This window comes from Sus scrofa, chromosome 7 (assembly GCF_000003025.6).
Source record: "Sus scrofa isolate TJ Tabasco breed Duroc chromosome 7, Sscrofa11.1, whole genome shotgun sequence".
Classification (NCBI taxonomy): domain Eukaryota; kingdom Metazoa; phylum Chordata; class Mammalia; order Artiodactyla; family Suidae; genus Sus; species Sus scrofa.
This window is the reverse complement of record NC_010449.5, coordinates 60,047,048-60,073,732: the sequence shown is the minus strand read 5'-3', so window position 1 is coordinate 60,073,732 and position 26,685 is coordinate 60,047,048. Positions and strand designations below refer to the sequence as shown.

The window sequence follows — 26,685 nt, the reverse complement described above, 5'->3', positions numbered from 1 at the left end:
CACTAGAACGTGGGCCTCTCTGAGTGCGTGGCAGGCTCTTCTCTGATCTGCCCCCTCCTCCTCTTATCTCCTGGGTGGGGAAGGGGTTGAAGGTTGGCAAGAAGGCCAGGGCTGCTGCCCAGCCCTCACCCAACTGGTCCAGTGTTGGTAAAAGTTTGGTTCTATATGGATTTAGGCAGAAAATGAAGATATGGAAAAATAACAGTTTGCACCAGTAAAGGGTTTTTGTTTTCATGACAAAAGGGTATATAAGAAGGTAAATCTAGTGATAGAGCCACTGAAGAGGATTTAAAATGTAGTGCAAGTATCCAAAGGTGGTCTGAGTTCTCCTACTATTGTATTTTCCTGCATCTCAGGAGCCCACAGTGTTGCCGTAGCCCTGGAGATGTGGGCTTGACATGACTAGATCTCGGCCAGGGCCATCCTTGTTCTCAAGGGCATTTACTGTGTCTTTTCCTTAGAAGTTTACTGTGTCACCACCACCTGATGCAGGAGACATACTTTCCACTTGTCCAAGCGCTCAGCAACTGTGCATTTTGTGTGTCTTTAACTCTGAGAGGTCAGTCAGTTAGGTAGTAGGCCCCTCACCAAAGCAGGTATTTTAATTACAGCACAGTTTGTCTCATGGGCCAGAGGGGTGGCATGATTTGGGGGCATACCCTTCACAGGGAATATGATGTGCTGGTGTCCTCTGGAGTTGTACCACATTCTGACTCACGTAAGGAACCCTCTTTTCTTTTTTCACACTTCTCACCATCTCTGGCCTCAGAAATTAAGGCAGTTGGAGCAGCCAAGGTAGGCCTGCGTGCTCAGAGCTCACCTAGCATATCTGCCAGTACATGCTGACGTGGTCCATTCTAAAGCCTGCTTTCTCTCTCCTCATTCTTGCCACCATCCCTAACCAGTTTCCACCAGGCCCAGGAACACACAGGGTGAGACCAGCAGCTTCCCAGCTGTGGTGATGGCTGGCTTGATCAAGCCTAAGAAGTGAGGTCCTTAGCACACCTCTGGAGAAGACAAGAAGTGACCTAGGCCTGGGAGGGTTATCACAGCCAGGCTTTCAACACTTGGGGACAGGGGGCGGTGTGAGTCCCTCATTCCCAGAACCCAAGGCCTTTAAGTGAAGGGAGTAGCACCCATGACTGCATGGTCCATCTCCTGAGAGCCCAAGGGAACTGATTCATTGCTACGTCAGCTCAGGTTAGATTTCTGCAGATGGCTCATGCATTCTGCTTAAAAGATTTTCTTCTCCTTTATAAGGTTGAGGACTCTAGGAGTCAAGGTAGGCCCTCCTTCAGGCTCCCTGGTGCAGTCTGTGGCCCTCAGCTGGTGTTCTCCAGGCCCCTCTCAGGGTGGGCATGGGCATCTGCACCAGCTCACACTGTTGGAAAGGTCTCCCTGGGTCTTGTGCTGCTTCTGCCCCTGCAGTCGGGGTTGGGTGGTTTTGTGCATGGACAAGGAGTGTAGTGGGTAAGGGATGGAGCATGAGCTTGGGACAGGGGCTTCGGAATCCTGTCCCATCTGTCCTGTGTTCTGGGGCCATGCTCCACCTCCCAGAGTCTAATGAGTTACTGTGAGGATTACACAAGCCGATGAGTATAAAGCACTTAGCATGGTGCCTGGCTCAGAGTAAGCCCTCAGCAATTTCCAAAGAAAAAAGCCTTATCAATTATTCAAGCCCTGTGTTCAGCGCTTTTCATACATCTTCTCAATTAATCCTCAGCGAATTATGTGGTATTCTCCCTGCTTTTATAGGCAAAGAAACAACTCAGAGATTTGGTGACTGCCGAGTTCACCCAGCTCCTATGCCGAGATTTTAGTGTTCAGGTCTATCTGACTTCCAAGCTAGTGCTTTTTCTACCCCACTGTGCTGCCTTCCAAAACAACTCTGACCCCTCCTCACATTTTGAGATTTTTGTCATGTTATTCCCGAGTGTTCCCCTTCTCCTGGCTGATCTACCCCTGTTTCTTTCTCTGGAGCCCAGACACCTTGTGGCATGATCTTAAAGCCATTTGCAGACTTCTGGACTGTTTGGTTGTCCAAGTCTCACCTGAGCTGTGGAGCTGTTGCTCTGGGGAGGCTGTGCACAGTTGCCAGAGAGTGTCAGGGCCTGTGGCAGCCACTGCCTCTCCTGCGATGACACCAGGCCTTGCAGGCAGAGCTGGTGTTTGTCAGGTACCCAGCCAGTCTTGCTGATGAGGCATGTTGTCTGTGAAAGGCTGGTCTCTAAGACTGTCAATCAATGAGTGAAATTTTTAATTATCTTTTATACTTAATAAACAACATCTCAGGAACCTTTATATGTGAGTACCGAGGAGAACTTTAAATCTATAAAATTGTGACCAGTTAGTTGGTAGATGAGAAAATACCAGCATCTGGTTGTTTGGGACTCTATGATTAGACCATTCTTACTTAACCTTGACAGTGGTGCTAATCCATGTACCCTTGCACTAGCACTGGTCCTAAATGCTTACTGAGCTAGCTTCAGGCACCCTTAGAAGTAGCCAGAACCCTGAAATGTGCATATGCTTAATCGTAAAAGAAATGCTGACGTTTAGATTTTCCTGCTGCAGAATCCGTTCGAAACACCCCCAGCACTGACACCATGCCAGCCTCCTCGTCTCAAACATGCTGTACTGATCACCAGGATCCTGAAGGTGCTACCAGCTCCTCTTACTTGGCCAGCTCCCAAGAGGAAGATTCAGGCCAGAGTCTTCCTACAGCCCACGTTCGCCCTTCCCACCCACTGAAGAGCTTTGCCGTGCCAGCAGTCCCGCCCCCAGGTCCTCCCACGTATGACCCAGCGTTGCCCAGCACACCGTTACTATCCCAGCAAGGTGAGTGAGGTCAGCAGCACCACCAGGAGGGTCCTTTGGCCCTGGCTTATGGCACAAGTCACCTCCTCTTTGAAGAGTAACAAAGGAAATGTCCTCCAAGCTTAACCGCCTCCCTGAGCGAGGCGGTTCCCTAGTGTAGTAGGGGAACCGCCTCGCTCAGGGAGTGTAGGGCTCTCCTCCTCTGGGAACACATAACAAAACCAGAGAATAGTTCGTCAGGGAGGAAGGGCTGACTTTGTGTTCTGAGTGCAGAACCCTCAGGGGTAAAATCCAGTGGCGTGGGTCTGAGCAGCAGATGTGCTCTGCATGGCCTTTTGGAATTGCCTTGCTCCGTAGGGTTCCTGCCAGCTGGAGAAGAGTCAGGGAGGCCATGACTTGGAAATAAGAAAGATGCTCGGGACAGGGAAGTAACCCTATAGAAGGGAAGTCAACTCCCCAAGTTCACATGGCTCAGCAAAAGGCCTCTGACCTCAGAGGCATGTTTTCTTCGTTCTTTCATATTCTTATCTATTATGATGGTTTGTTTCAGAATAAGTCACTGGTTTTCAAGCTTTTTTATCAGGACCCTTTTGTACTCTTAAAAACCATGGAAGCTGCAGAAAAGCTTTTCTTCACATGGGTTATACCTATCATTACTTATTAGATTAGAAATTAAAACTGAGATGTATATTCATTTAAAAATAGAAATAAGTCACTCATGTTGAGATAAATAGCATATTTTATGAAAAATAATTACTTCAAAATATAGTGGGAAAAGTATCATTGTCCTATATTTTTGCAGATCTCCTTAATGTCTCACTTACTAGGAGACGGCTGGATTCCCACACCTGCTTCTGCAGTCGGGCTGCTGCTGCAATATGTTGTTTTGATTGAAAGAAATCTAGCTTCAGAGATAATGTAGTTAGAAAAGGGAGGATTATTTTTATAAACTTTTCAGATAACTTTGACTATTCTTATTTGATACTATAGCAAAACTCAACAAGTAATATTTTCTTATAGGTTTGTTTGTAATATGGAATCAGAAGCGATAGAATTATGCATATTCTGTTCCATTAAACCCATCTATCTTGTACTTTGTTTTTTGTTTGTTTGTTTTTTAGAGCTACACCCACAGCATATGGAGGTTCCCAGGCTAGGGGTCAAATCCCAGGCTAGGGATCTGAGCTGCATCTGCAACCTACACCACAGATCACAGCAACACCAGAACTTTAACCCACTGAGCGAGGCCAGGGATCAAACCTGTATCCTCATGGGTACTAGTCAGATTTGTTTCTGCTGAGCCACAACAGGAACTCCTATCTTGTACTTTGCATGCATGATACTGAACATCACATACTGGTCATTTGGAAAGTATTGGTTCACTGAGTTACACAGATCCTCCAAATCTTGACCCATTTCATTAAACAGTACCTAAAAATGCACTCATTAATTTCGCGAAAGTCTGTAAGTGTTGGGAAGCTCTCAGGCTCATGGTGGCAGATGCAAGTTTTTCAAAATTCTGTTTTTCAGCTCTGAACTTAGAGTTTATCATTGGAAGTAAGTACTGTCCATTGTTTTCCTCGAAATGACTGGCTTACTTCATTCACTTTCTAGAAAATATCTGACAAATGCTCAAGTCTGAATAACCAGTTTGTCCGCCTTTGAACTAGCATTTGTGTTTGGTGCTGAAAGCCACACTTCAGCTTTCAGTCAGTCTCAAGTGCCGTCCTTGAAGACAGCCACCCTGCTTTGGTGTCAAAAGTGCTTTGCCCATACTCTCCATTTTAGAATATTTAAAAGATGTGTAATCAGAATTGAGATTTCATAACATATTTTTTTTTTGGCTGTGCCCACGGCATGTGGAAGTTCCCAGGCCAGGGATCAAATCTACACCACAGCAGTGACCTGAGCCGCTGCAGTGACAATCCTGAATCCTTAACCCACTGTGCCACAGGAAACTCCTCATAATTTTTGCTACTTCATTATGGATGATCTTAAGTTAGAGTGGCTCTTCTTTAAACTGCAAGTATGCATGACCATGAATGACTTTACAGTTTGGTGCCACTGCCTTAATTTGTGCGAAGGCTTCATCAGTTTTACCCACTGTTGCTTTTGTACCATGGGTGGAAGGAGAAAAATGTCTTGGTATTACTATGAAGAGAGTTTTGACCTCCCAGACATCTGGCAAGGAGCCCACATACCACCACACTTGGAGAACCATTGGATTAGGAGATGAGTTTTCTAAAGCCAAATGGAATATTTTCTCTGGCCTCTTGGATGCACTGCTTTCTCCCTCCTTGCGTCCTGTTCCAGTCCTTTCAGAGCAGGATCTCTGCACTGTGTCTGGGTGCCCCTCTCTCCCTGAGCAGCATTTGAACCTAAGCATTTGTGAGGTCTGGGAAGCAGTCTCAGCCACACACCTGATGGTGCCCTTTCCCCCTCAGCTCTCAATCATCACATTCACTCAGTGAAGACGGCCTCCATCGGGACTTTAGGAAGGAGCCGGCCTCCAATGCCAGTGGTGGTTCCCAGTGCCCCTGAAGTGCAGGAGACCACAAGGATGCTGGAAGACTCCGAGAGTGTAAGTGGCCAGGGTCACCAGCCCTACCAGGACGGCTAGGGGCAAGTCTCAAGGCCTAGAAGTGCACAGAGCACGCTGATACTCTGTCGGCCCAGAAGTGTGAGGCTGATGCACTCACGCACTCAGCAGATACACACTGAGCAGCTCCTCTAAGCCAGGGCTCTGCTGAGGGTTTGATCTGCTTGGATTAGCTTGTCATACCAGCCCACCCACCTGCCTTCCTTTTAATTCTGTCCTTTCTTTCAGTTCCTCTTGTCTTAATTTGAATCATCTGCATGTTCTTCTACCCCTCAGTTCCCCTTGGTGACCTTTTCTGAGCAGAATGCTGGAGAGGAAGGTGCCTGAGTGGTTGCTCTGAAAACAGAAATCAGTAGGGTCTCTCCTAGGTCTTTCATTCCAACATTCCAATAAACATGTTCTGCCTCTGCGTTTCCAGGTACAGGACTCTCTCAGGAGGAAAGTTTGGGGCTCAGAGGTTAGGGAACATACCAGCTCTGTTGGCTCTGACAGAGACTAGAAGGGGTGAGTGGCAGGGCTCTGGCCTGTGAGGTCCATGTGACCCTGGCAGGGTGTGTTTGGGGAAAGGCATTTTGCAGTAGAGAGAAGTGAGTGGTTGCTGGCTTGGGCACATCCTGCAGCCTCTGACTCTTCCAGGCCAGAGGGCCATGGGGAGTCCAGTCTCTCAGGTACTTTCATCACTGACCACTTGAGGCCTTGACCTCCCTGTGGGCCCTTCTGGAAAAGCCAGTAACAGTGTCTGTTTTCCATAGAGCTATGAACCAGATGAGCTGACCAAAGAGATGGCCCACCTGGAAGGACTGATGAAGGACCTAAACGCCATCACGACAGCATGATGACCTTCACCGGGACGTGACTCCAGACCTGAATCTAGAAGTCTTGGGACTGAGCCTTGAAAACAAGGAATTGTACAGAGCACGAGAGGACAGCACTTGAGAACACAGAGTGAGCAGGCCAACTGGCCAGCACCCCTGCGTGGGGCCAGCTCTAGGCATGGCCACTGCCTTCTCCTGGTCAGCCTGGAAGACGCCCGTGTCGAGGCAGCTTCCCTTTGCCTGCTGAAACCCTGCAGGACTGGGCACCATGGGCCAAAATTTTGTGTCCAGGGAAGAGGCAAGAAGTGTGACCTGCGTTTCACTTTGTGGTCAGGCTGTGTCTTCGTGCTGCGATGGCATCGCCTTTATGGAGTGTAGACATTGGCATTTATGTACAATTTTATTTGTGTCCTATTTTATTTTACCTTCAAAAGAAAAACACTATCAAAAACCAAGGAAGTCCGTGGTGTTCTTCACAAGTGGTTGACTTATTTGACTACTTGTTTGAATTACGTATGGAAAGTCATTGACAGTGTGGGTTGTTCCAGGGGTTGGCTTGTGTTTTTTTTGTTTTTATTTTTTTGATTCTGAGTCATTGCATCCTCTACCGGCTGTTAATCCATCACTTTGAGGGGGGGAGGAAATACTGCATTGCTGTTTGTAAGCTTTTTATTATTTTTTTATTATAATTATTAAAGGCCTGACTTTCTCCTCTCATCACTGTGAGATTACAGATCTATTTGAATGAAATGTAACATTGGAAAGACTTGTTTGTTGCTTTCTGTGCAGTTTCAGTATTGGGTGGGGGTGGGCTGGGGGGTTTGGGAATTGGAAATGGAGGGGCTGCTGAGGTCCTGTGAATGTTTCAGTCATTGTACTTTCTTCCAGAAGCCTGCAGAGAATGGAAGCGTCTTTATTGTCCTGGCATGTCCATCTCTATTGTCACTAAGTTGCAACTGGAGTTTCATTTGGATCTGGTATAAAAATTCTTCTGTGCAATAGGAGGGTTCCAGGATGTAGCTGCCCTGGTGTCTTGATCATACCCTGACAGGAATGTCCATGCTGAGGAGTCAGGCTCTGTGTTGCAGAAGTGATGCAGGATAGGGCCCAAGCCTGGACAAGTTGCTGGGAACTCAGAGAAGATGGAGACCCTTTCCTGCTGTTACCAGGTGTCCCCTTTGGGGAAGTTGGAAGTTGAGGGAGCTTTGTTCCCATGTAGGACTCCTTGTTTCTCTGGTTCTTTTCCTCCACCAGTCCATCTCTCACTTCCAGCCTCAGAACCCTGTGGGGAAGACGTTAACAAGAATGAAGTAGGCAGGGGCCGTGGCGCCCATGAAGCTCCCCACTTCTTTGCGAACATTGTTCTGTAAGTGGCAGGGGATGGGGACAGCGGCCTGCCCCCCTCTATCCCCGCAGCTCAGCTGAGCCCCTGATTCGAACAGGGCAGTAGGATGTCTCTGAGCGGTGCTGAGAGGCCACCACAAGCCTTTGTCTTTGCAGGTGCTTTTTCTTAAAAAGGTAAGAAACTGAGGTGGGGTTTCGTTTTCTAATATTAAGAATATATTATGAAAACATACAGGACTGACCCTCAGGCATCTTCCCATACTCCCCAACAAATCCCCAGAAGAGAGTATGGAAGGTAGAATAGAAGGCCAGTTGGGCTTTGGTTCTGTAGCCAAGAAGAGGTCAGCTGCCGAGACCCCCAGTGGGCACAGTTGCCCTCCTGCCCTGGGGCCTGTGCCCTGCCCTGCCCACAGCCACCCCACTGGCCTTGTCCATTGCTTATTTCTCCTGTTTAGTCAAGAGAAAATGAGCACTGCATTTCTAGAAAATGAACTCTTAATCGGGGGCAATGAAGAGTGCAGTGTTAGAACTCCTGCTGCCCTGCTAGCTGGTCGTGGAGGATAAGTGCCAGGCAGGGTTCAGAAAGCCCAGTGCACTTAAACTGATCCTAAAAGCACTCACAGCACTCTGGACACCAGGAGGGCTAGACTCCTCAGAATCTGTCTTACCTTTTGCCCAAAGAAACATGCTCGGTGTTGGGGGCATTCCCTCCCATGAACCCTGACCCTTCTGTTACCTCAGGGCCTTGGTACCTGGATACTGCCACAGAGCTGGGGCGGGGGGAGGGGCTTATTTTTAAATAAATAACTGTTCAAAGTTGGGGGATTTTTTAAAATTAAGAAAAAGGAAAGCTATTCTGTATTGCACCTTTTCACAATTTAATACATTTTCTTACATTTTCCTGTGACTTTTGAAATTAAACCATTGTGTGTCTTGTAATGTCCTAGTTGAGCTGCTGGCCAGCAGCTTCCTTCAGGAGGGTTTGAAACAAATGTGTCTGTTGCCTTGTCACCTGCTGGAAGGGGTCCTGGAGGGCTGCTGGGGACTAGTTGCTGTACACACTTGTTTGGCCTTTTCTGTAGTTGATGCTGTAAACTCTATGGCTTTTTGAAAAACAATTTCATGTTTTTATTTAGTATTGGAAATCCAATACACTTTTTTTAATCCAATCAAACTCTGGTCTGGACAGAGAGTTATTTTTCTTTTTCCTTAGGAAAACAGGACTTCGGGGTCCCATTTCCCAGCCTCAAGTGGGCATCACTGTTGCCCTTGTAACTGCAAAGCCAGGAGTTCTAAGGGGCACCCAGGGAGGTATGGCAGGTGAGCCAGGCGGTGATCTGGGTGTCCCCCAGCTCCCAAAGATGGGTCTGTCCCTGTCCCCACTTCCACCCCATCACTCCCCTGTGTAAGGACTGAGAGCCTGAAGGATTTCAGGTGACCCCTCTGAGAAAGACCCAGGTGACCTTGGCAGAAGAGCGCAGCATTCCTGAATGGTGTGTAGGCCAAGTCCCTGATGTGGCAACATCCCGGGCAGCAGCTCATTCTGTTGGCTCAGAGACGGGACCCATGCCAGGCCTGTGTGTGATGCCTGCAACGGGTGTCTACGAGGAATCCCACCTTTCCTGGGCCACCTCCCCTTTTGACTGTGTGCACTGTGTCTTAGCTTGGGCTGTTACAGCAAAAAGACCTGAGACTGGGGGCTGAAACAGCAAATATTTATTTTCTCACAGTTCAAGAAATCCAAGACCAAGGAACGGACATATCTGGTGTTTGGTGGATCCGCCTCCTGGCTCATAGATGCAGTCTTGTCACTGTGTCTTCAGTGGAAGAAGGGGTGAGAGAGTTCTCTGGGGCACTAATAAGGGCACTGATCCCATCATGGGCTCCACCCTCATGGCCTAATCACCTACCAAAGGCCCCACCTTCAAATATTGTCACAAAGTTGGGGATTAGGATTTCAATGTGTGAATTTTGGGGGAATAAAAAACATTCAGTCCATAGCACTGTCAGATTTCTAAGCATAGGAAAGTGGGCTCCTGATGGTGGTGAGCACAGCAGCCGCAGGCCCTGCCGTCTGTGAATTTGGAATAGAGTGAAGGTTAGAAACAGAGCCCAGCACCCGTACTAGCTGCTCCCTCAGACCTGGGACTTCATCTGCTCTATGGCTGGGTGCACTTTATGAAACCCGGATCCCATCATTCCCATCCATGCCCGCTGGCCTCAGGGTGGAGTCGGAGCTTGTGGTGCCAGAGCAGGCGCCAGCCTGACTTGGCCTCTGGTCCAGGTGCTGTCGCTGCATGCACCCACTGTTCAGCCGAAGAAGGCCACCTGGGAAATGCTTTTCAGTCTTTGTACGTGGAACACCACTACCACCCTGTTCTAACTGCTGGAACCCACCAAGCGGACCTCCTCTGCATCCCTAGGTGGAGCTCTTGGCACATTTCACAGTGATTTATGTATTTTTGAGACTTTTTCCACTAGACTGTGGGCTCAGTGAGGGCATAATTTCTCACTCCTCTCTAAGGCCTAATGCCAAGGCAGAATCCAACAACAGCAGATGTGTGTCTCCTGGATGGATAGACAGACAGGCTCCATCCAGGCCTTATGGCCTGTAGCCTGTGGAAAAGCTTTCTGTACACACACCCCCTTCCACTCCCTCAGAGGGATCCTGGTAGGTCCCTCGGGTGCCAGGACCCTCCCATTCTAGAAGCCATGGCCCTTTGGTATTCTGGGGTGAACTTGAAGTATAACAAAGACCTATCTGCCTGGCACAGTCATAAGAAGAGGCTCAGACCACAATGACAGACTGGGTGCTAGGAACTAGGGCAAGCATGGCCTCCAATTGGTTCTAAGACAAACGCTACAAACAAGGCTGTAGATGAAGAAATGCTGTTTTTCCCCAGTCTATCAGACCTTCCCAAATTTAGCCACCTTCCTGCTGGGGTGTGGTATCATCAGGAAAGACTGGAGAACAGAACTGAACAACTGTCAAATTGACAGGAGGTGGGCAGGCCTACCCACAGACAAGGGGCCACAGATAGGAGATGCCTGACTCTTCACCTTGGGTCCCCAAATTACCAAAAGAGGGAGTTCACAGGGGTGGGGGGAGTAATTCAAAGAAACAGTATTTTACATTTTTTATAATCTTTTAAAAGTATATAATGGTTTTTTAAGTGTTCTTTAAGAGTATATTTACCCTTGGGAGTGGCTTGGCAGTTTAAGAATCTGACCAGAATCCATGAGGATACGGGTTCGATCCCTGGCCTTGCTCAGTAGGTTAAGGATCTAGCATTGCCACGAGCTGTGGTGTGACACAGCTCGGGTCTGGCATTGCTGTGGCTGTGGTGTAGGCCAGCAGCTGTAGCTCCCATTCGACCCCTAACCTGGGAACTTCCATGTGCTGCGGGGTGCTGCCCCTAAAAAACAAAAAATAAAAAAGACTACAGTTACCCTCTAAGCAGGGTAGATGATGTTCATCTCAAGATACTCCTTTCCTCATCAAATCCTTTTGCTATGGATTTGATGGGTTTGAGAAATGGGCCTGAGCTGAGCTCTGGAGGAATGAGAGGGAGCGCTTGCTCTGCTGTAAATAAGAAGACTTTGGAATTTCCTGAAACAATTGGGGGTAGGGAGGCAGCACGTATATCAGCAAGACAAGAGCATGAGGGGCCAGGCAGGAGGATGCCCAGGTGGGAAACAGCCACCCTTGCAGTGCCCCAAAGAGTGTTTTGAGAAGATCTGAGAGGTAATTTAATGCTTTTGCCCTTTGCTTCTCTGTGACGTAAACCCCTCCAACTCACCAAGTCTTGTATAAAGTCTGTCATGCGCACGAGGCCTTGCATGAGTGACTGACCTCCTCCTAACAAAGAAAGGGCCATCTGGGCCAACATGGTGGTGGACAGACCACGAGTCTGGTGTGATGAGTCAGGGCAACTACACATGGGATTGGTTCACCAGAAGTGGGAGCTCAGAGCCAGAAGCAACCAAAAGAGTTTAAACAGAGGGTTCACAGAAATCAGAGGGCGCAAGACCTTCTCCAGGTCCAGAGATGAGAATTCCAGTCAGGGTTTAAGAAGTGGACTGACTTCAGCTGGTGTCTGGGTTGTGATCATTTCATCTTTCCACACCCTTCACCTCGGTGTCCTGGAGCAAAGCCCCATCACCCCATCACAGTGTGTACACAGGCACCTGCCCCTCCTTAGTGGCTCTACCTTTGGTGGACCTGGTGTCCCAGAGGAGAAATCTGAGAACCATTCTGAACTCATCCCTCAACACCACAACACGTGGCCCAGCAAACCCTGCAGCTCATTCTCTCAAATGCCCCGCATTGTGGCTCTTCTTTGCCATCCACTGGGCAAACTCATCAACCTATCCCTCTACCTCAACCTCACTGGCCATCCAGCCTGCACAGAACTATTTGATTTTTCTAACTCAAATCCAGCCTCTTTCCCCTACTCAACATCAAGCAAGAGCTCCCCTGTCACCTGCTCTGCAAAATACAATCCAGTGGAGCTCTGTCGGACTCTTGCCTTTTATTTGCCACTTAATCTGCACTTTGACCCAAATTTGGCCCTAGCGATACAGAGCAATTTGCACTTACAGAACAAGCCATGATGTTTGACCTTGGTACTATTCCCTTTGCCTCAGATTGACTCCCTACCCTCACTCCTGGCTTTCTCTGCCTCCTAAATTTCTATTTATCACCCAGCCTAACCATTCAGTCCCCTAATGGTTCCCAGTGCTCTTCTCTGTCTTTTACGATTCAAGGTGAACTCCTTGAGGAAAACAATCGTGCTTGTTGTCATCGTCTCCTTTCCAGTGCCTGCACATTGGAAAGGTTCACCCCATGAACTTGCCTGGTGAGGAAGATGGACTTGTGATCACTGTGGCCCAGTGTGGGGAGAATTGGACAAAATCCTAATTCTTCCTAAAAGCTTATACTCAGAAAGCTTTTGCAGCAGAGGTAAGGCTGAGCTGAGTCTAGGAATTAATGAGACTTTCTATCTGGAGGGGGGAGGAGATCAGTGCAGAACTGGGGAGCTAAGCTGTTTCACATGTCAGCTACCTTGATGATGGCTCCCAGCCATCCTGTGTGGTGCTGGGCCTTCTAGGACAGTTCTAGGTCTCATGTCACCAGCTTAAGGGCTGAGGCCTCAGGATATGGAGGATGCACAGAGCTAGTGCTATGCTCCCCAAATCCTTGACACAATGCTGGGCCCAGTTTGAACTGGGTTTGGTTGACCAGGTACCACAGGTAAGGGTCAGTCCTAGTGAGTTAAGAATAAGGTGACTTTTTCCTATAAACTCAAAACCCAGGTCTTACAGAGAATTCTGGGCAGCTTTGTCTAAAAGGAGAGGAAGAGCTGGGATGTATTCTTGATGGCAAAATGATGGATCAGGATCCCATATACAAGGTTGCCTAGAAATGGCCAGGGAACTCTCTGATGAACATTCTAAACAAACACACAGAAGGGATACTGTCTGGAACTAAGGCCAGAGATCTCAGTGTGGGTAGGTGGAGTTGGGGGAAGGAATACCACGGGCCAGTCAGAGAAGAGTCTTGAACTCCTTACATGGCACCCTATAATAAATGCTGTACTTTTTTTCATCACGACCTGGTGTCGGTAGATTGGCTTTACTGCTGTGCCACTGATGGTGAGCAGACTCATTTTGGTTCAGTAACAGCAATTGTAGCCCAGAGTCATAATTACCGGGGGAAAATGTTCTCTAGCTAAGAGTTTTAATAGCACTGTAATACTGTGTCCACCTACTCTATATAAAAGCCTGTGCATTTCTCAGAGAGTATGTATTTCTATTACATCATTTTTGCAAATGGGCTCAGTTGCCTTATTGTCTCCAATGGGGTCAATTGTGAAATTGTCAAATTTAGTCAGTTTTGTTCATTTTTTCAAAGAACTAACTTGATTTTGCTGATTTTTTTGCATTATCTTTCTGTCCTCTATTTTATTTATTTCTTCTCTAATCTTTGTGATTCCTTCCCTTTTTTTTTTTTTTTTGCTTTGTTTATTAGTCAGTTCTTCCTTTCCTAGTTGTCATTGTTTTTGTTTTTTGTTTTTTTTGTCTTTTTGCCATTTCTTGGGCCGCTCCTGCGGCATATGGAGGTTCTCAGGCTAGGGGTCGAATCAGAGCTGTAGCTGCCAGCCTACACTCTGCAGAGCCACAGCAACTCGGGATCCGAGCCGTATCTGCAACCTACACCACAGCTCACGGCAACGCCGGATCCTTAACCCACTGAGCAAGGCCAGGGACCGAACCCGCAACCTTATGGTTCCTAGTCAGATTCGTTAACCACTGCGCCACGATGGGAACTCCATCTTTTCCTAGTTTCTTAATGTGTATGTTTAGGTTATTGATTTAAGGTTTTTTTGTTTTGTTTTGTTTTGTTTTTCTTTAACTATAGGAGCTTACTGCTGTAAATTTCTCCCTGAACACTGCTATTGCTGCACCCCACAAGTTTTGGTATGTTACATTTTTGTTTCTATTTGTTTAAATTTGCTATTTTTGCGTGTGTGTGTGTGTGTGTGTGTGTGTGTGCGCACGCGTGTGCGTGCTTTCTTTGACCCACTTGTTCTATGGAAGTATGTTTATTTCCATATATTTGTGAATTTTCCAAATTTCCTGCTATTACTGATTTCTAATACCATTATATGGTGGTCAGAGAACACATGTATGATTTCAATTCTTTTGAAGTTATTGAGACTTTTTTGGTAGCTTAACACATAGTCTGTCCTGGAAAATATTTCATGTCCTCTTAAGAAGACTATGAATTTTGCTGTGGTCAGGTGGAATGTTCTAGATGCCTATTAGTTTATATTGTTCAGATTTTCTATTTCCTTGCTGGTCTTCTGTCTAGTTCCTCTATCTATTATTGATAATGGGATACTGAAGTCTACAGCTATTACTATTGAACTGTTTCTCTTTTATGTCAGGTTTGCTTCCTGAATTTGGGGGCTCTGCTGTTAGGTGTACATATGTTTATAATTACTAATTGTTCTTGACAGATTGACTCTTTTATCATTTTATTATTTTTTTTTAATTTTGTTTTTTTGGTCTTTTTGCCATTTCTTGGGCCGCTCCCGTGGCATATGGAGGTTCCCAGGCTAGGGGTCCAATCGGAGCTGTAGCCGCTGGCCTACGCCAGAGCCACAGCAACGCGGGATCCGAGCCGCATCTGCAACCTACACCACAGCTCACGGCAACGCCAGATCCTGAACCCACTGAGCAAGGGCAGGGATCGAACCCGCAACCTCATGGTTCCTAGTCTGATTCGTTAACCACTGCGCCACGACAGGAACTCCCCTTTTATTATTTTAAAATAGCTCTTGTCATTAGCAACAATTTTGTCTTAAAGACTCCTTTGTCTGATTATTAGCATAGCCACTCTTTTGGCTAATGTTTATTTATCTTTTCATATTCTTTCAATGTGTTTTGGAATGTCAAGTGTGTCTCTCGTAGACAGTATATAACTGGATTTTATGTAGTATATATTAAATAGTATAATGTCAACAAATGGTATTATATATTAGTATATTAAAGAATAATATTAATAGAACATAATTATATATTTGTATATTGAAACTATGTAATATAATTTTGATACATATATCTCAAAATAGATATATATCTCAAAATTATATCATTTTAAAAATCCACCCTGCCAATTTCTGCCTTTTGAGTGTTTAATCTATTTATATCTTATGTTAATTACTGATGAAGTAGGATTTATACCTGGCATTTTGTTGTTTTCTGTATGTCTTTGTTTTTTGTCTCTCTATTACTTTGTTACTGCCTTCCTTTGTGTTAGGTAAATATTTTTTAGTGTACCATTTTAATGCCCTTGTCAAAAGGCACAAATTATAAAAGAAAAATATGATAAGCTGAGTATCACCAAAGTTAAAAATGTTTACTCTGAAAGACATGGTTAGGAAAATGAAAAGGCAAGCCATAAACTGGGAGAAAATATTTGCAAACCATATATCTTATGAAGGATTTGTATTCTGAATATATTATTTATAACTTAATAATATTAAACAAATGACCCAGTAAAAACAAATGGGTAAAGGTTTGAAGAGTCACTTTAACAAAGAACACATATAGATAGCAAATAAACACTCAAAAAGGGGTTCAGGGGGTTCCCGTCATGGCTCAGTGGAAACAAATCCAAATAGGAACCAGGAGGTTGCAGGTTCCATCCCTGGCCTCACTCAGTGGGTTAAGAATCCAGTGTTGCCTTGAGCTGTGGTATAGGTCACAGACGCGGCTCGGATCCTGCGTTGCTGTGGTTCTGACGTAGGCCGGCAGCTACAGCTCTGATTAGACCCCTAGCCTGGGACCCTCCATATGCCACGGGTGCAGTCTTAAAAAGACAAAAGAAAAAAATAAGGTGTTCAACATCGTTAGTCATTATGGAAATGGAAATTAAAACCAAGAGTTAACATAATATACCATCTTGAATGGTCAAAATAAAAGACAAGATCAAGTGTTGCAAAGATCTATAGTAAGTGGAACTCTCATGCAACTGCTGGTGGGAATGCAAAGCAGTCCAGCATTGAAACATAATCTGGTGGTTTTTTATAAAGTTAAACATGTACACTTACTGAATGACCCAACAGTGCCATTTGGGAAAAATGAAAATCCACGTCCACATGAAGACTTGAACGTGAATGTTCTTAGGAGGTTTAGTCTTAACAGCCCAACAGGAAACAACCCACCTGTTCACCAGCGAGGGAAGGAATTAACAAATCCTGGCCTATTTGTGCTGGGGAAGGTTGCTTCCAATACACACCACAGTGGACAGGCCTTAAAGGCTTTCGACTAAATGGAAGAAATCAGACAGAAGACATGACATAACTTTATGATTCCATTTATATGAAATTCTAGAAAAGGCAAAACTTTAGTGACAGAAAGCAGATTGCCAGGAGTCAGGAGTAGGAGACTGACTGCAAAGGGATGGGAGAGAATTTGGAGGAGTGATGGAGATGCTCGTTATCTTCCTTGTCGAGGTGGTTATAGGACGGAGTAAATTTGTCAGAGCCCACTAAGCTGTACACTGAAAATTGGTGAATTTTGTTATATATAAATTATACCCTGATAAAGAAAATAGAGATAACTAACAATAGCAACAAAAATACAAGGTACTAGGGATAAATCTAACAAAATGCACAAACCCTCATGAAGAAAACTATAAATCTATGTGAAAGGTTTGGCAGAGACAGTGAGTGCCCAGCAAATAGTCCACGAGCTCCCCCACACGGGGCAGCCGCCTCTGCAGTTTTGTTGTGGCTGAGTGACGACAGAGTTGAGAGGAAGTGAGGTGCGTCACTGCTCGAGAGAAGCAGTTCAGAATCAGTCATCTCTTCCAGTTCTCCTTGTCCTTCCACGTGATCTTGGAGACAGCGGGTTCAAGTTGGTCTCAGTAAGGAGATTGGCTGCCTGGCCTGCAGGGGACTTTACCTGAGCTGGAATAAATCTTCATTGTGTTAGACCATTGAAATGTGGGGCTTTTTCTGTTGGGGTCATTACCCTAATACAAAAGAAACCTTAAAGAAGACCCAGAAACGGGGAGAGTTATTCCCCACTCATCCATAGAAATATGAATTTTAATAATAATGTTCATGTAATTTCAAAGCAGAAGTGCATTGAATTCTTCATGCATCTTAATAAACTGAGAGTACAAAGTGTACGGTTGCACAAAGAGACTGGAATAGCCAAGACTTTCCTTCAGAGGAAGAAGGTGGGAATAGAGTCTGCTTAGACTGGCTCTACTAAGAGCTACACGTGTTATAAAGCTACAGTAACTAAGACAGCCTGAACAAGTATAGACAAGCTTATGGTACTGAATAGAGAGCTTTGACATAGAACCAGATGTAATATATAAGTGACATTGTCGATTACTAGGGATGTATGGGGCAAAAATGAAATCGAACTCTGTCCTGACATCATACGCAAAGTCAAGGTCAGGTAGGATGAGGATGGAAAGGTGAAATGCAACACTTCACAGTTTTAAAAATTAATATAGAAGAATATAACATCAGAGTAAGATAAATTTCTTAAACCAGCAAAAAAAGGCACTAAGGAAGTACTAGACATTTTTTAAATATTGCTAATTGTGATCTCATTAAAATGCAAAACTTCTGTTCATCAAAGAACACCACGAAAAGAAAGAAATGTAAGCCATAAACTGGAAGGAGATATTTACAATACATACAGTGAACAAAAGAGTCATTTTCCAAATAGACGTGTGTGTGTGTGTGTGTGTGTGTAAAACTATGAATCAACAAAAAGACAATGATAGGAAATCAGCAAAATTCGTAAAAATTATTGCTCAGACGAGGAAACATAAATGACAAATGAATATACAAAAAATTTCAACCTTACTGGTAATTAAGGATTAGCTCATTAAAACATAATTAGATATTACTAGACTGGGAAAAATTAGAAAGTCTGATGATTGTAATCATTGGCAAGAAGTGGATTTAAAGTAAGTCTTGTACCCTGCAGGTGGGAGTGTAAACTGTTAGAACAGCTTGGCATTATCTTGTAAAGTGAAGATTAATTAATCCTATGACTCAGTTCTTCCAATCCTAGATACAGAGCCTAGAGATGCTTTGACATATCTTACCAGGAGCTACAAATAGGAACATTTGTAGCAACAGTGTTTGTAATCTTGACAACTGGAAATGACTGAAATGTCTGTCTCTAGAAGAACACACATGTCAGTGGGGGCCTATTCAAATCCTGGAATACTATGCAGCGGTGAAGATGAGTTACCTATGCTCCATGCATCAACTGCAGTCCCAAAATTACAATATTTAATGAAAGAAAAAAACAAATGACTCAGGACTACATACAGCAGGATGCCTCTTATGTAAAGTTCAAAATTTTACAGATACATTCAGTGGTGTATAAAAGTGGAAGGGGTATGGCCCACCCCTGGTGCAGGTGATGAAAAGATGCATTATTTGTAAAGAAATTTAAAACAATGATAAAATGGACTGACTCCATCTGCTGCTGCTTAACAGTATGCATCAGTGATTCTGAACAACGTTACTGACAAAATTATCCTCCCCACAAGGACTCCTATTTCCAATCCCTACATTTCCACCTTGGTACATAACTGAACACATATTTTAGAGACATTTCATTGCTATAGTAAAAAGTATGAAAAATAACAGGATGATAAATTTAAAGTTCAGCTAAGTGGTTTATCTTGGAGAGCAAGAGGGGAATATAACTTGGGGACCAGTGGATGCCTTCAAGGGTATTCCTTATGTTCTATTTTTTAAATCGAGTGATTGGCGCCTCACTATTTATCGCATTTTTAATATTTATGTATTTCTCATGGTTTTTTTTTTTTTTTTTGGCTGCACCCTCAGTATGCAGAAGTTCCAGGACCAGGGATCACCTGTGTGCCACAGCAACAACCCAAGCCACAGTAACACCCACTGAGCCACCAGGGAACTCTGATTATATTTATTTATATCTTCTTCTGTATGTAGGAAATACTCCATGCTCAAGAGAAAATTAAAGATGCAAAAGCAGCAAGGTGAGGGAGGAGGGTTGGAGAGGACTAGGTCTGTAGTGCATTGGAAGCTGCAAACTCAAGAAAGAAGAAGAGGAGCAGAAAACAGGGAGGAACCACACAGGGGCAGCAGCCACAGGCACCCAGGCTGAAGCACACGTGGCGTGAGAAGATCAGGAACAGTCGGGACCCCGAATCCCTGAGCCTCCCGAAAAAGAATAGCCCTTTCTTCTGAGACTGAAGTTGAACAGAAAGGCAGAGCAGTAAGAAGAAAGTGGGTCTTGGAAGCGGGCAGAGCTGGCTGCTGGGCCACACACTGCTGGGAGGGCAGCAGCACAAGGCCCGGGAGGCTGTCCTGGCTTTCACAACGGGGACCTTGTCTCCAGCCATTCCATGCAGAAGAGGCGGGAGCCAGATTGCAGTGGAGGAAGATGTGACTCAAAGAAAGGGCGACCAGACAACTCTGAAGAAGTCTGGCTGGGAGGATGAGGAGGAGCAGCAGCTGGGAAGAAACATGGAATCAAGGGAGAGATTTTATTAAACTTGCAAAATGCTCTTTTAAAAATCCCCATCTGGTTTAGCCCCATTAGGCAGAGAGGATGCCTTCAGGCCTTCCCTGGGTGCTGGTAGCTTTAAGTGTGGCAGATGTCCACTGGCTTTGAAACAGGGGGCTTGGTGGCATTTGGATGAGGGGGCGGCTGTCTGTCATGGAGGGGGGCAGTATTTTATCACTTACTGTTCAGAATCACTAATAGCTGGTGATGGTGAAAGAATAAGAGAAAGCAAACCACATTTAGTCATTTTTAGTCTTGTTTTTTAATTTTCTACAGACAATGCACCTTTTGTGGCCTGCACAGACAGACTGCTCCTACCACCAGCCCTTGGTATGTACCCCCAATGGGAGGGGTGGGATTGGAGTCTCCAGGCCCTAGTGTGCACCTGGGCTCCTTCACGTTCTAGCTGACTGGTCTGGGCAGGTTTGAGCCTCAGCGCCCTTTGGCTCACTGTAACTGAGGCTAATTCTTAGCCCCTTAAGAGTTGTTGTGAGGATGGAATGAGATAACAGGAAAGCCCCAAGTGCTTAGCACTCAGTAGGTGCTTACTAAGTGTCCTTTTAAAGTCAGAAAGCATAGAAGATTGTGACCAGGGTTGCTCCAGCTCCTAGTGGAGGAGCAAAGGCCCTCTGAGGACCTGGGGTGAATTTGGAGTGGGAAAGGTGAGGGTATCTATCCTCTGCCCAGATCCACTACTGGTGGTTTGCCTCAGCCTGCAGCTAATCCCTCCCACCCCTGGGCTGCTATCTGTCCATAAAGGCCTCCCCACAACCCCAGAGGCCAGGCCTGAATCCTGCCCTGCCCTCCCCGTGGTCCCTGAGGACATGCGACTGACTGGGCCGCAGGGGGCAGTTGTCATGGGGACGCAGGCCCTGCTGAGCTTCCTCCTTAGCAACGGGACTCCCCGGGCTGGTTACTATGGAAACAGCATGGACTAGGCAATCAGTGATGAGGACCGGGTTCCCTGCCCTTTTCTGAGGACTTTCCCCTCTTCCTGCTGGCAGGCAACACGGCACTCCTCGCACACGCTGGGAGCCCCAGGGACTTCGCTTTTCCAGTCTCAGGGCACTGCCTCTCGCCTATGTGCCTGCAAGGTTCAGCTCCCAGGGCACTTGGGGACCCTCTGTGGACAGAGGTGACAGAGGTGGCTGAGGGCTTCACAGAGGGTCTGTGGGTCAGGTGTGTCTCCCCTGCTGCCCCCCCCCCCAGACACCACGATGGCGAGTGGGTGCCACACCTCCAAACCCTGCAGGAACCTGGTGGTTGTGCCCCCTCCTTGGTCACTCTGAAAAGCAACCTTCTGGCCATGACACCCTCCCCTGAGCCTGGTCACCTTTTGTCCTCTGGCCACCCTCCATCTTCTGAGGGCCCATCTGATCAGACTAAGATTGCATCTGCCTCTTCAGTATCCACCTAGCGTGCACGTGCACACTGAATACCCTCATCCTCCAGGGAGACCAACGAGTCCCAGGGACTCTGTGGCCCCCACAGCTGGGGTGGGAAGGACCCAAGTCAGAGTCTTGCACCTCCACTAGCACACACACCCTCCTCTCTCATCCTCCTCCTTAATGACTCTCACCAGCCCATAACCAGTGAACACTTTTATCTCTAGCCCAAACTCGCACTCCCTTGCACCTTCACTCCCTGCTCTGGGAGCACATGCCTGTGCACACAAGCGCCCAGGTGCTCTAGGGACCATGTCCCCACTGCTCTCCACCACCTGGCTCCTGAGCCTCCAGCATTCCCCACTACTGTCACTCCCCCTCCCAATCCCTGCCCCTAGAAGAAGGCAGCTTCTGCTAGAATTTTTTTTTTATTGAAATAAAATATGCAACCTGGCACATTTACCGTTTTCCATTTTAAAAGTGGAAGATTTGAAAATTGCTTGTAGGGGATCAGGGTTGGGTGGGCCCATGACAGGACCTGGCTTTCCCAGTCTTCAGGCAGCAGCTGGGCTGAGTCAGAGCTTTTATAAAATGTGCGTGTGTGCACGAGCATTTAAAGAGGGTGGTGGAGCCACACCCTGATGACAAGGAAGGGTCCTCACCATTCATGGCCCTGGACCCTCCACTCCACTCCTCTTCCCTCTTCCCCCCCCCGCCCCCTCCAGGACTAGACTGAGTTTGGAGCAAGTGCTGCTGCCTTCCTTGGCGGGGGAAGAGTCAGGTGCAAAAATCGAGCTGAGGGTGCTATTTATGGCTCTGAGAGCTCCCTGGGATCAAGGGGCTCCTTCTGTCCCATAAAGACGAAAGCCAGGTGGCTCCTGGTCTTTTCCCTAAGATCCTTCACTCTCTTCTCTCCTAGATGATTGCCTCAGACTCCCTGTGGCCCATCTAGGGAGGAACTTTGTCCACAGCCCAGGACAAAACCTGATCTTGCCAACATTCTGGCATAGAGAGTGAAGGAGTGTTCTGGATGGGGCAGTGCCAGCTCTCCTCTTTACGCAGGTCTTGGCGCCTAACCTCCTCCCGCCGTTTAGGCAGTGGGTAGACCACTGACTTTGGCTCTGGCAGGAGGTGTCTGGGCGGTTTTCACAATGGCCCCCCACACTGTATCCTGTTCTGGCTCCTAGCTGCCTTTAGATTCAAAGCCAGGCCCCTGAGCCTGTTCCCTAAGGCCTTCCTTCTGACCACTCACCTCTAGATCTCTTCCCAGAGCCCTGATTCCACGCCTCCACCTGCACCTCAGTCATATCCCCACCATGCACTTCCTCCTTCCCTCCAACTCTTACCAAACCTGGAGGCTTGGCTCAAGCCCACCACTGGCCACACACCTTCCCCAGGCCCTTAGAAAGGTCCAGCTGCCTCCTGTGTCCTGAGATCTTAAGTCCTGGGGCCCGCAGCCAGCACTCCCGGGGCTCTCACCATAGCTCACTGGGGCAATGTGCTGGGCACAGGAAGAGGAGGCAGAAGAACCATGATTTATTGAGCACCTACTGTGGTCTGTGCCGGGCGCTGGGCTGGGCATTTCCTACTTTTTTCCCCCCGGGTCCTCATAGGTCCTTGCGAGGTGGTACTTGAAGTATTCCCATTTTACAGATGGGGGACCAGACTCAGAAAGCTCAGATCACTTGCCCAAGTTGACATACCTAAGAAGCAGCAGGACTGGGATTCAAACCAGGTCTGATTACCTCTGAAATCTGGTCTCTTCCCTCTGCACTCTGTGTGGAGACTGTCAAACTCAGCCCCTCTCAACATGACTTTCTTAGGAAAAGGAACCATCGGCGCTGGCCTCAGGTAAGCATGCATTACAATCTCAGATCAGTCCCACCTCTGCCACTTGCAGTTATGCCATTCTGGAACAATTACCAAACTTGGATTCCTCATCTGTGAGATGTAATTACACCTCCTGGTCCTTGTACAGCTGAAGAAGTTACTGTGTGTAAGTGCTTCACCAGGGCTCAGCACAGAGCAGACTCAGTCAACAGAAGTTTCCCTTACCTCCCTTTGCACAGATAGGAAAACAGAGGGCCACCGAGGTGACAGGGTGTGCTTGAGACCCTACAGGAAAGGAGAGGCACGGCCTGGAGTCTTCGGCTTCCATGTGAAGAGGTGAGGCTGGGAGTGGATTTTGAGACCAGAAATGGGGAGGGAGGGGGCCTGCTGAGAGGCCCTGGGGTCCTCTTCCCTGAGGACCAAAGAGACGCCTTCCCCCAGGCCCTGCGTGGCCCAGCCTGCGGGCCAAGGCGGGTTGCTGAATGTAAGGTGACCTGGGTGTCCTGGCAACATGGGGTTAAATTAGATTGCACACACATGTGCACACATGTGAGTGGCTATCTGCATGGCTCTACAGAGCGCTACATAGCTATACATATACACATCTTACATACATATACATAAACATATACATATTCATATACATATCTTGCTAAGTTTGCAGTAGAAAAAAATGCAAGACTCTCAGGGCCCTGGCCCATTTGTCCCAAGGGCTCAGGGGACTCCTCAGGAACAAACCCAAGGGCAGCCCTTCCTGGAGGAATGAGATGACCCCCAGCAGAGTGGGGCTCCAAGTTCACAGCTAAGGGCCTGGTGGTGGCTACTGCCTGAAAATGAATGCAATGACAGGTCTGTTCTAGGAACCCCAAACATGGGTCACCCCCACCTGCCTTCCTCTGGCTTTTGCATTTGGGCCCTGCCTGCTCCCCTCCCCCCTCCCTCCCTCTAGTGCTGAGTATTAAAATAGTCTATAAAAGCAAGTGACCAAAAATCTATAGCTCTAAGAATACCTGGTTATTTTCTGCTGTCTTTTTTTCTGGTGTGGGTTTTTAAATGATAATTATTATTGTTATTGGTATATCTCCTAATCACAGTTAAACCTGAAGGAAGAAAGGAGGGAGAAAAAAAGAGGAGGCAGAGGGAGGGCGGGGCCGCAGCTCAGAGGTTGGAGGGCAGTTTGGAGCGCACTGGCTCAGACCGGGCCCCAGGTTCCCTCTGGGGAGCAGCAGTCAGAGGGGGCCCCCCAGAAGAGGCGGCTCTTGCCCCAAACAAAGAAAGCGGGGGTGGCAAAGAACCTGAGGATGTCTTCCGAGGCAGAGTGACGTGCTGGCCGGGGATGGCACCATAGGGCCTCCCGGGGAGACCGAGGCCCCCACTGCCGCTGCCGCCCCCGGCTCTGGGAAAGAGCGGGAAGGCAGCCATTGACTCCCCAGAGGAATGCGGGGAGGCTCTGCGGAGAGTCTGCGCCCCGTCCTGGGGCAGGGCAGGCTGAGAGGCTGAGATGAGCTTGAGGTCCTGGGTGAGGCGGCCCGGGGTGAGGGGTGGCGTGCCCCGGCGCTGGGGGACCTGGGGTGGCGGGGGACTGGATGCAGGTGGCAGGAGCAGGGAACCGTGGGAGCCAGAGGCCCGGGGCGGGGCACTTGGGAAAGTTCTCGGAGGGCCTGGGCTGTGGCCAGGGGGGCTGAGACCCCCTCGGGGGGTAAAGGCTACAGGAGACGCCCCCCCAGAGGCCCCTGCCACCAAGGACAGCCGCTCAGGCTGCCGAGGGGGTGTCTCTGGCGTACTTGGAGGGCCAGCGGCCACGCCGGGGGACAGCTCCCCGGGAGGCTGGCCCAGCTGCCCAGGGCTGGACGACGGGGACCTGGCTGAGGGTGGGGGCGGCAGGAAGTGCTCCAGGAGTCCCAGGCCGCCCCGGGCCCCGGGCAGCGGGGGCGGAGGCTGGTTGGTCTGTGGGGAGCGGGCGCCTGGCTGCAGCGGCGTGAGCAGGGGAGAGTCGGACGAGGACAGGGAGCCACCCAGCGCCTTGTGGAAGTGGCCGAACCCAGCGGTGGCGGTGGCTGCAGCGGTGGATGGCGTGGGCGCTGGGGAGGAGCCGCCGCAGACCCCTGGCGGTGGGGAGGAGCTGGACGAGGGCAGGAGCGGGCTCAGGCCGGCAGGTGCAGAGAATCCGGCCAGCTGCTGGATGTGGAAGGAGGAGGAAGACGGCGTGTCCGCCTGCGACGGGCTGCTGGCGGGCGAGGCAGAGCCCAGCGCAGACGGGATCAGGGACTGCAGCCGCTTCAGGTGCCTGGGCGTCTGCCCCGCCCCGAGGCCGCCAAGCCCCGGCCCCGGGGGAGGCCGGAAGATGGCAGCGGGCAGGCGCGGGTGGTGGGTGAGGGCGATGGCCACGGAAGTGGTGGCGGCTGCCGCCTGCAGCGGTGCCTGGATCAGCGGGGTCCAGATGACGGGCGTGGGGGTCGGCGTGCCGGAGGCGGCAGCCTGGACGCGGTGGGCGCAGTGCGCCATCTCCCGGTCGTGCTGCACGATCTGCTGGATGATCTCGTTTTCCTGGTAGTTAAAGACGCCTGAGTTGAGGTCGTGCTGAACTTTGTGAAGGAGGATGGAGTTCTTCTTGCCTGAGCCACAGAACGGGAGAGAGCAGGCGCTCAGACCAGAGTGGGAGGAGAGGGAAGCCCGCCCTCCCGCCACCCGCCCGGCGGCGCTCTCACCGATGCGGTCCAGGCGGTCCAGCGCCACGGTCTCGAAGGCCCGCCGCATCATGGGGTACTCCTCCAGCACCTCGTTGAAGTTGTCCACGCTTAGCGAGTAGAGGCGGCAGTACGTGTCAGCCCTGACGCTGGCTGTGCGTCGGCCCCTCGTCAGCAGGCAGATCTCTGCCAGGACGGCAGCAGTCAAGAGGGCGCTCCCCACCGACTCCAAAGGGCCCCCCTGCCCCACCCTGACCTGGGACTGAAGCTGGGCAGGTTCACAAGGCCCCACCTCCAGGCTCTGGCCATAGGGGAGGCCAGTCCCCAACCAAAAGGTACCAGACTATCTTTCCCATCTCTGGGACCACACTCCTGTCCTGGGCTCACAGACATCCAGCTCCAGGCAGTAGCATGAGGGTCTGCAATGTCACGGTCCCTGACTCTCCAGCCCATCCCCCTGTCCCACCAGCGCCCCTAGGCTGCCTCACCTCCAAAATAGGAGCCATCCGCCAGCTTGGTCTCCTTGTTGCCCTTGGTGAGCACGCTGACCACACCGTGCTGGATGAAGTACATCTTCTTGCCAATGGTGCCTTCGCGGATGATGTAGTCTCCCGGCTGGAAGACCTCGAAGCGCAGCTTGGTCAGCATGGAGGTCACGAAGTTGGGGTCCGCGTTGGCAAACAGCGGCATGGAGGCCACCAGCTTGCGGCAGTTAAAGTTGATGATCTCCTGCTCCCCAGACAGGGTGGAGGGAGAAGAGGAGGAGGGGATGAGGGCAGCCGCCCAGCAGGAAGGCCTGGCTCCCATCCCAGGTCCAGACCCCAGGCTGCAGAGCTCACCTCCCGCAGGGGCTCACTCAGCTCGCCCAGAATGCTCTCCTCATCGAACATCTTGCCCTGGTAGCGGTGCTCGTAGTAGTCGTGGATGCGCTGCCGGGTGTCGGGCGGGAGCTTGTGGAAGGACATGTACTGCTCCACCTGCTTGTACTGAGGCCCAGGAGAGAGGGAAGAGGGTGTCACCTCCTAGCCAGTGGCTTCACTACCCCAGCTGGCACCACCCAGACTTAGCTGACTCCCAGCCACTTGGGACGGAGGAGGGGTGCCACTGGAATG

General features: G+C 48.9%; 2 protein-coding genes across 18 annotated transcripts in view; one reads left to right on the top strand and one right to left on the bottom strand.

Moving 5' to 3' along the window:
- NEO1 (neogenin 1) overlaps positions 1 to 8,749 on the top strand; it is a 234,909-nt gene extending 226,160 nt beyond the window's left edge. For all 17 annotated transcript variants that reach the window (XM_021099093.1, XM_021099097.1, XM_021099089.1 and 14 more), the window contains 3 exons: positions 2,575 to 2,838; positions 5,262 to 5,398; positions 6,169 to 8,749. In XM_021099093.1, coding sequence (XP_020954752.1) covers positions 2,575 to 2,838; positions 5,262 to 5,398; positions 6,169 to 6,252 — 485 coding nt within the window. In that variant the 3' untranslated portion in view covers positions 6,253 to 8,749. The remainder of the gene's footprint in view (positions 1 to 2,574; positions 2,839 to 5,261; positions 5,399 to 6,168) is intronic.
- HCN4 (hyperpolarization activated cyclic nucleotide gated potassium channel 4) overlaps positions 21,475 to 26,685 on the bottom strand; it is a 41,863-nt gene continuing 36,652 nt past the window's right edge. The window contains exons 5-8 of the mRNA XM_003128497.5: positions 26,413 to 26,559; positions 26,062 to 26,302; positions 25,595 to 25,759; positions 21,475 to 25,501 (exon numbers count right to left, since the gene is read on the bottom strand). Of these exons, the coding sequence (XP_003128545.2) occupies positions 24,045 to 25,501; positions 25,595 to 25,759; positions 26,062 to 26,302; positions 26,413 to 26,559 (2,010 nt within the window). The 3' untranslated portion in view covers positions 21,475 to 24,044. The remainder of the gene's footprint in view (positions 25,502 to 25,594; positions 25,760 to 26,061; positions 26,303 to 26,412; positions 26,560 to 26,685) is intronic.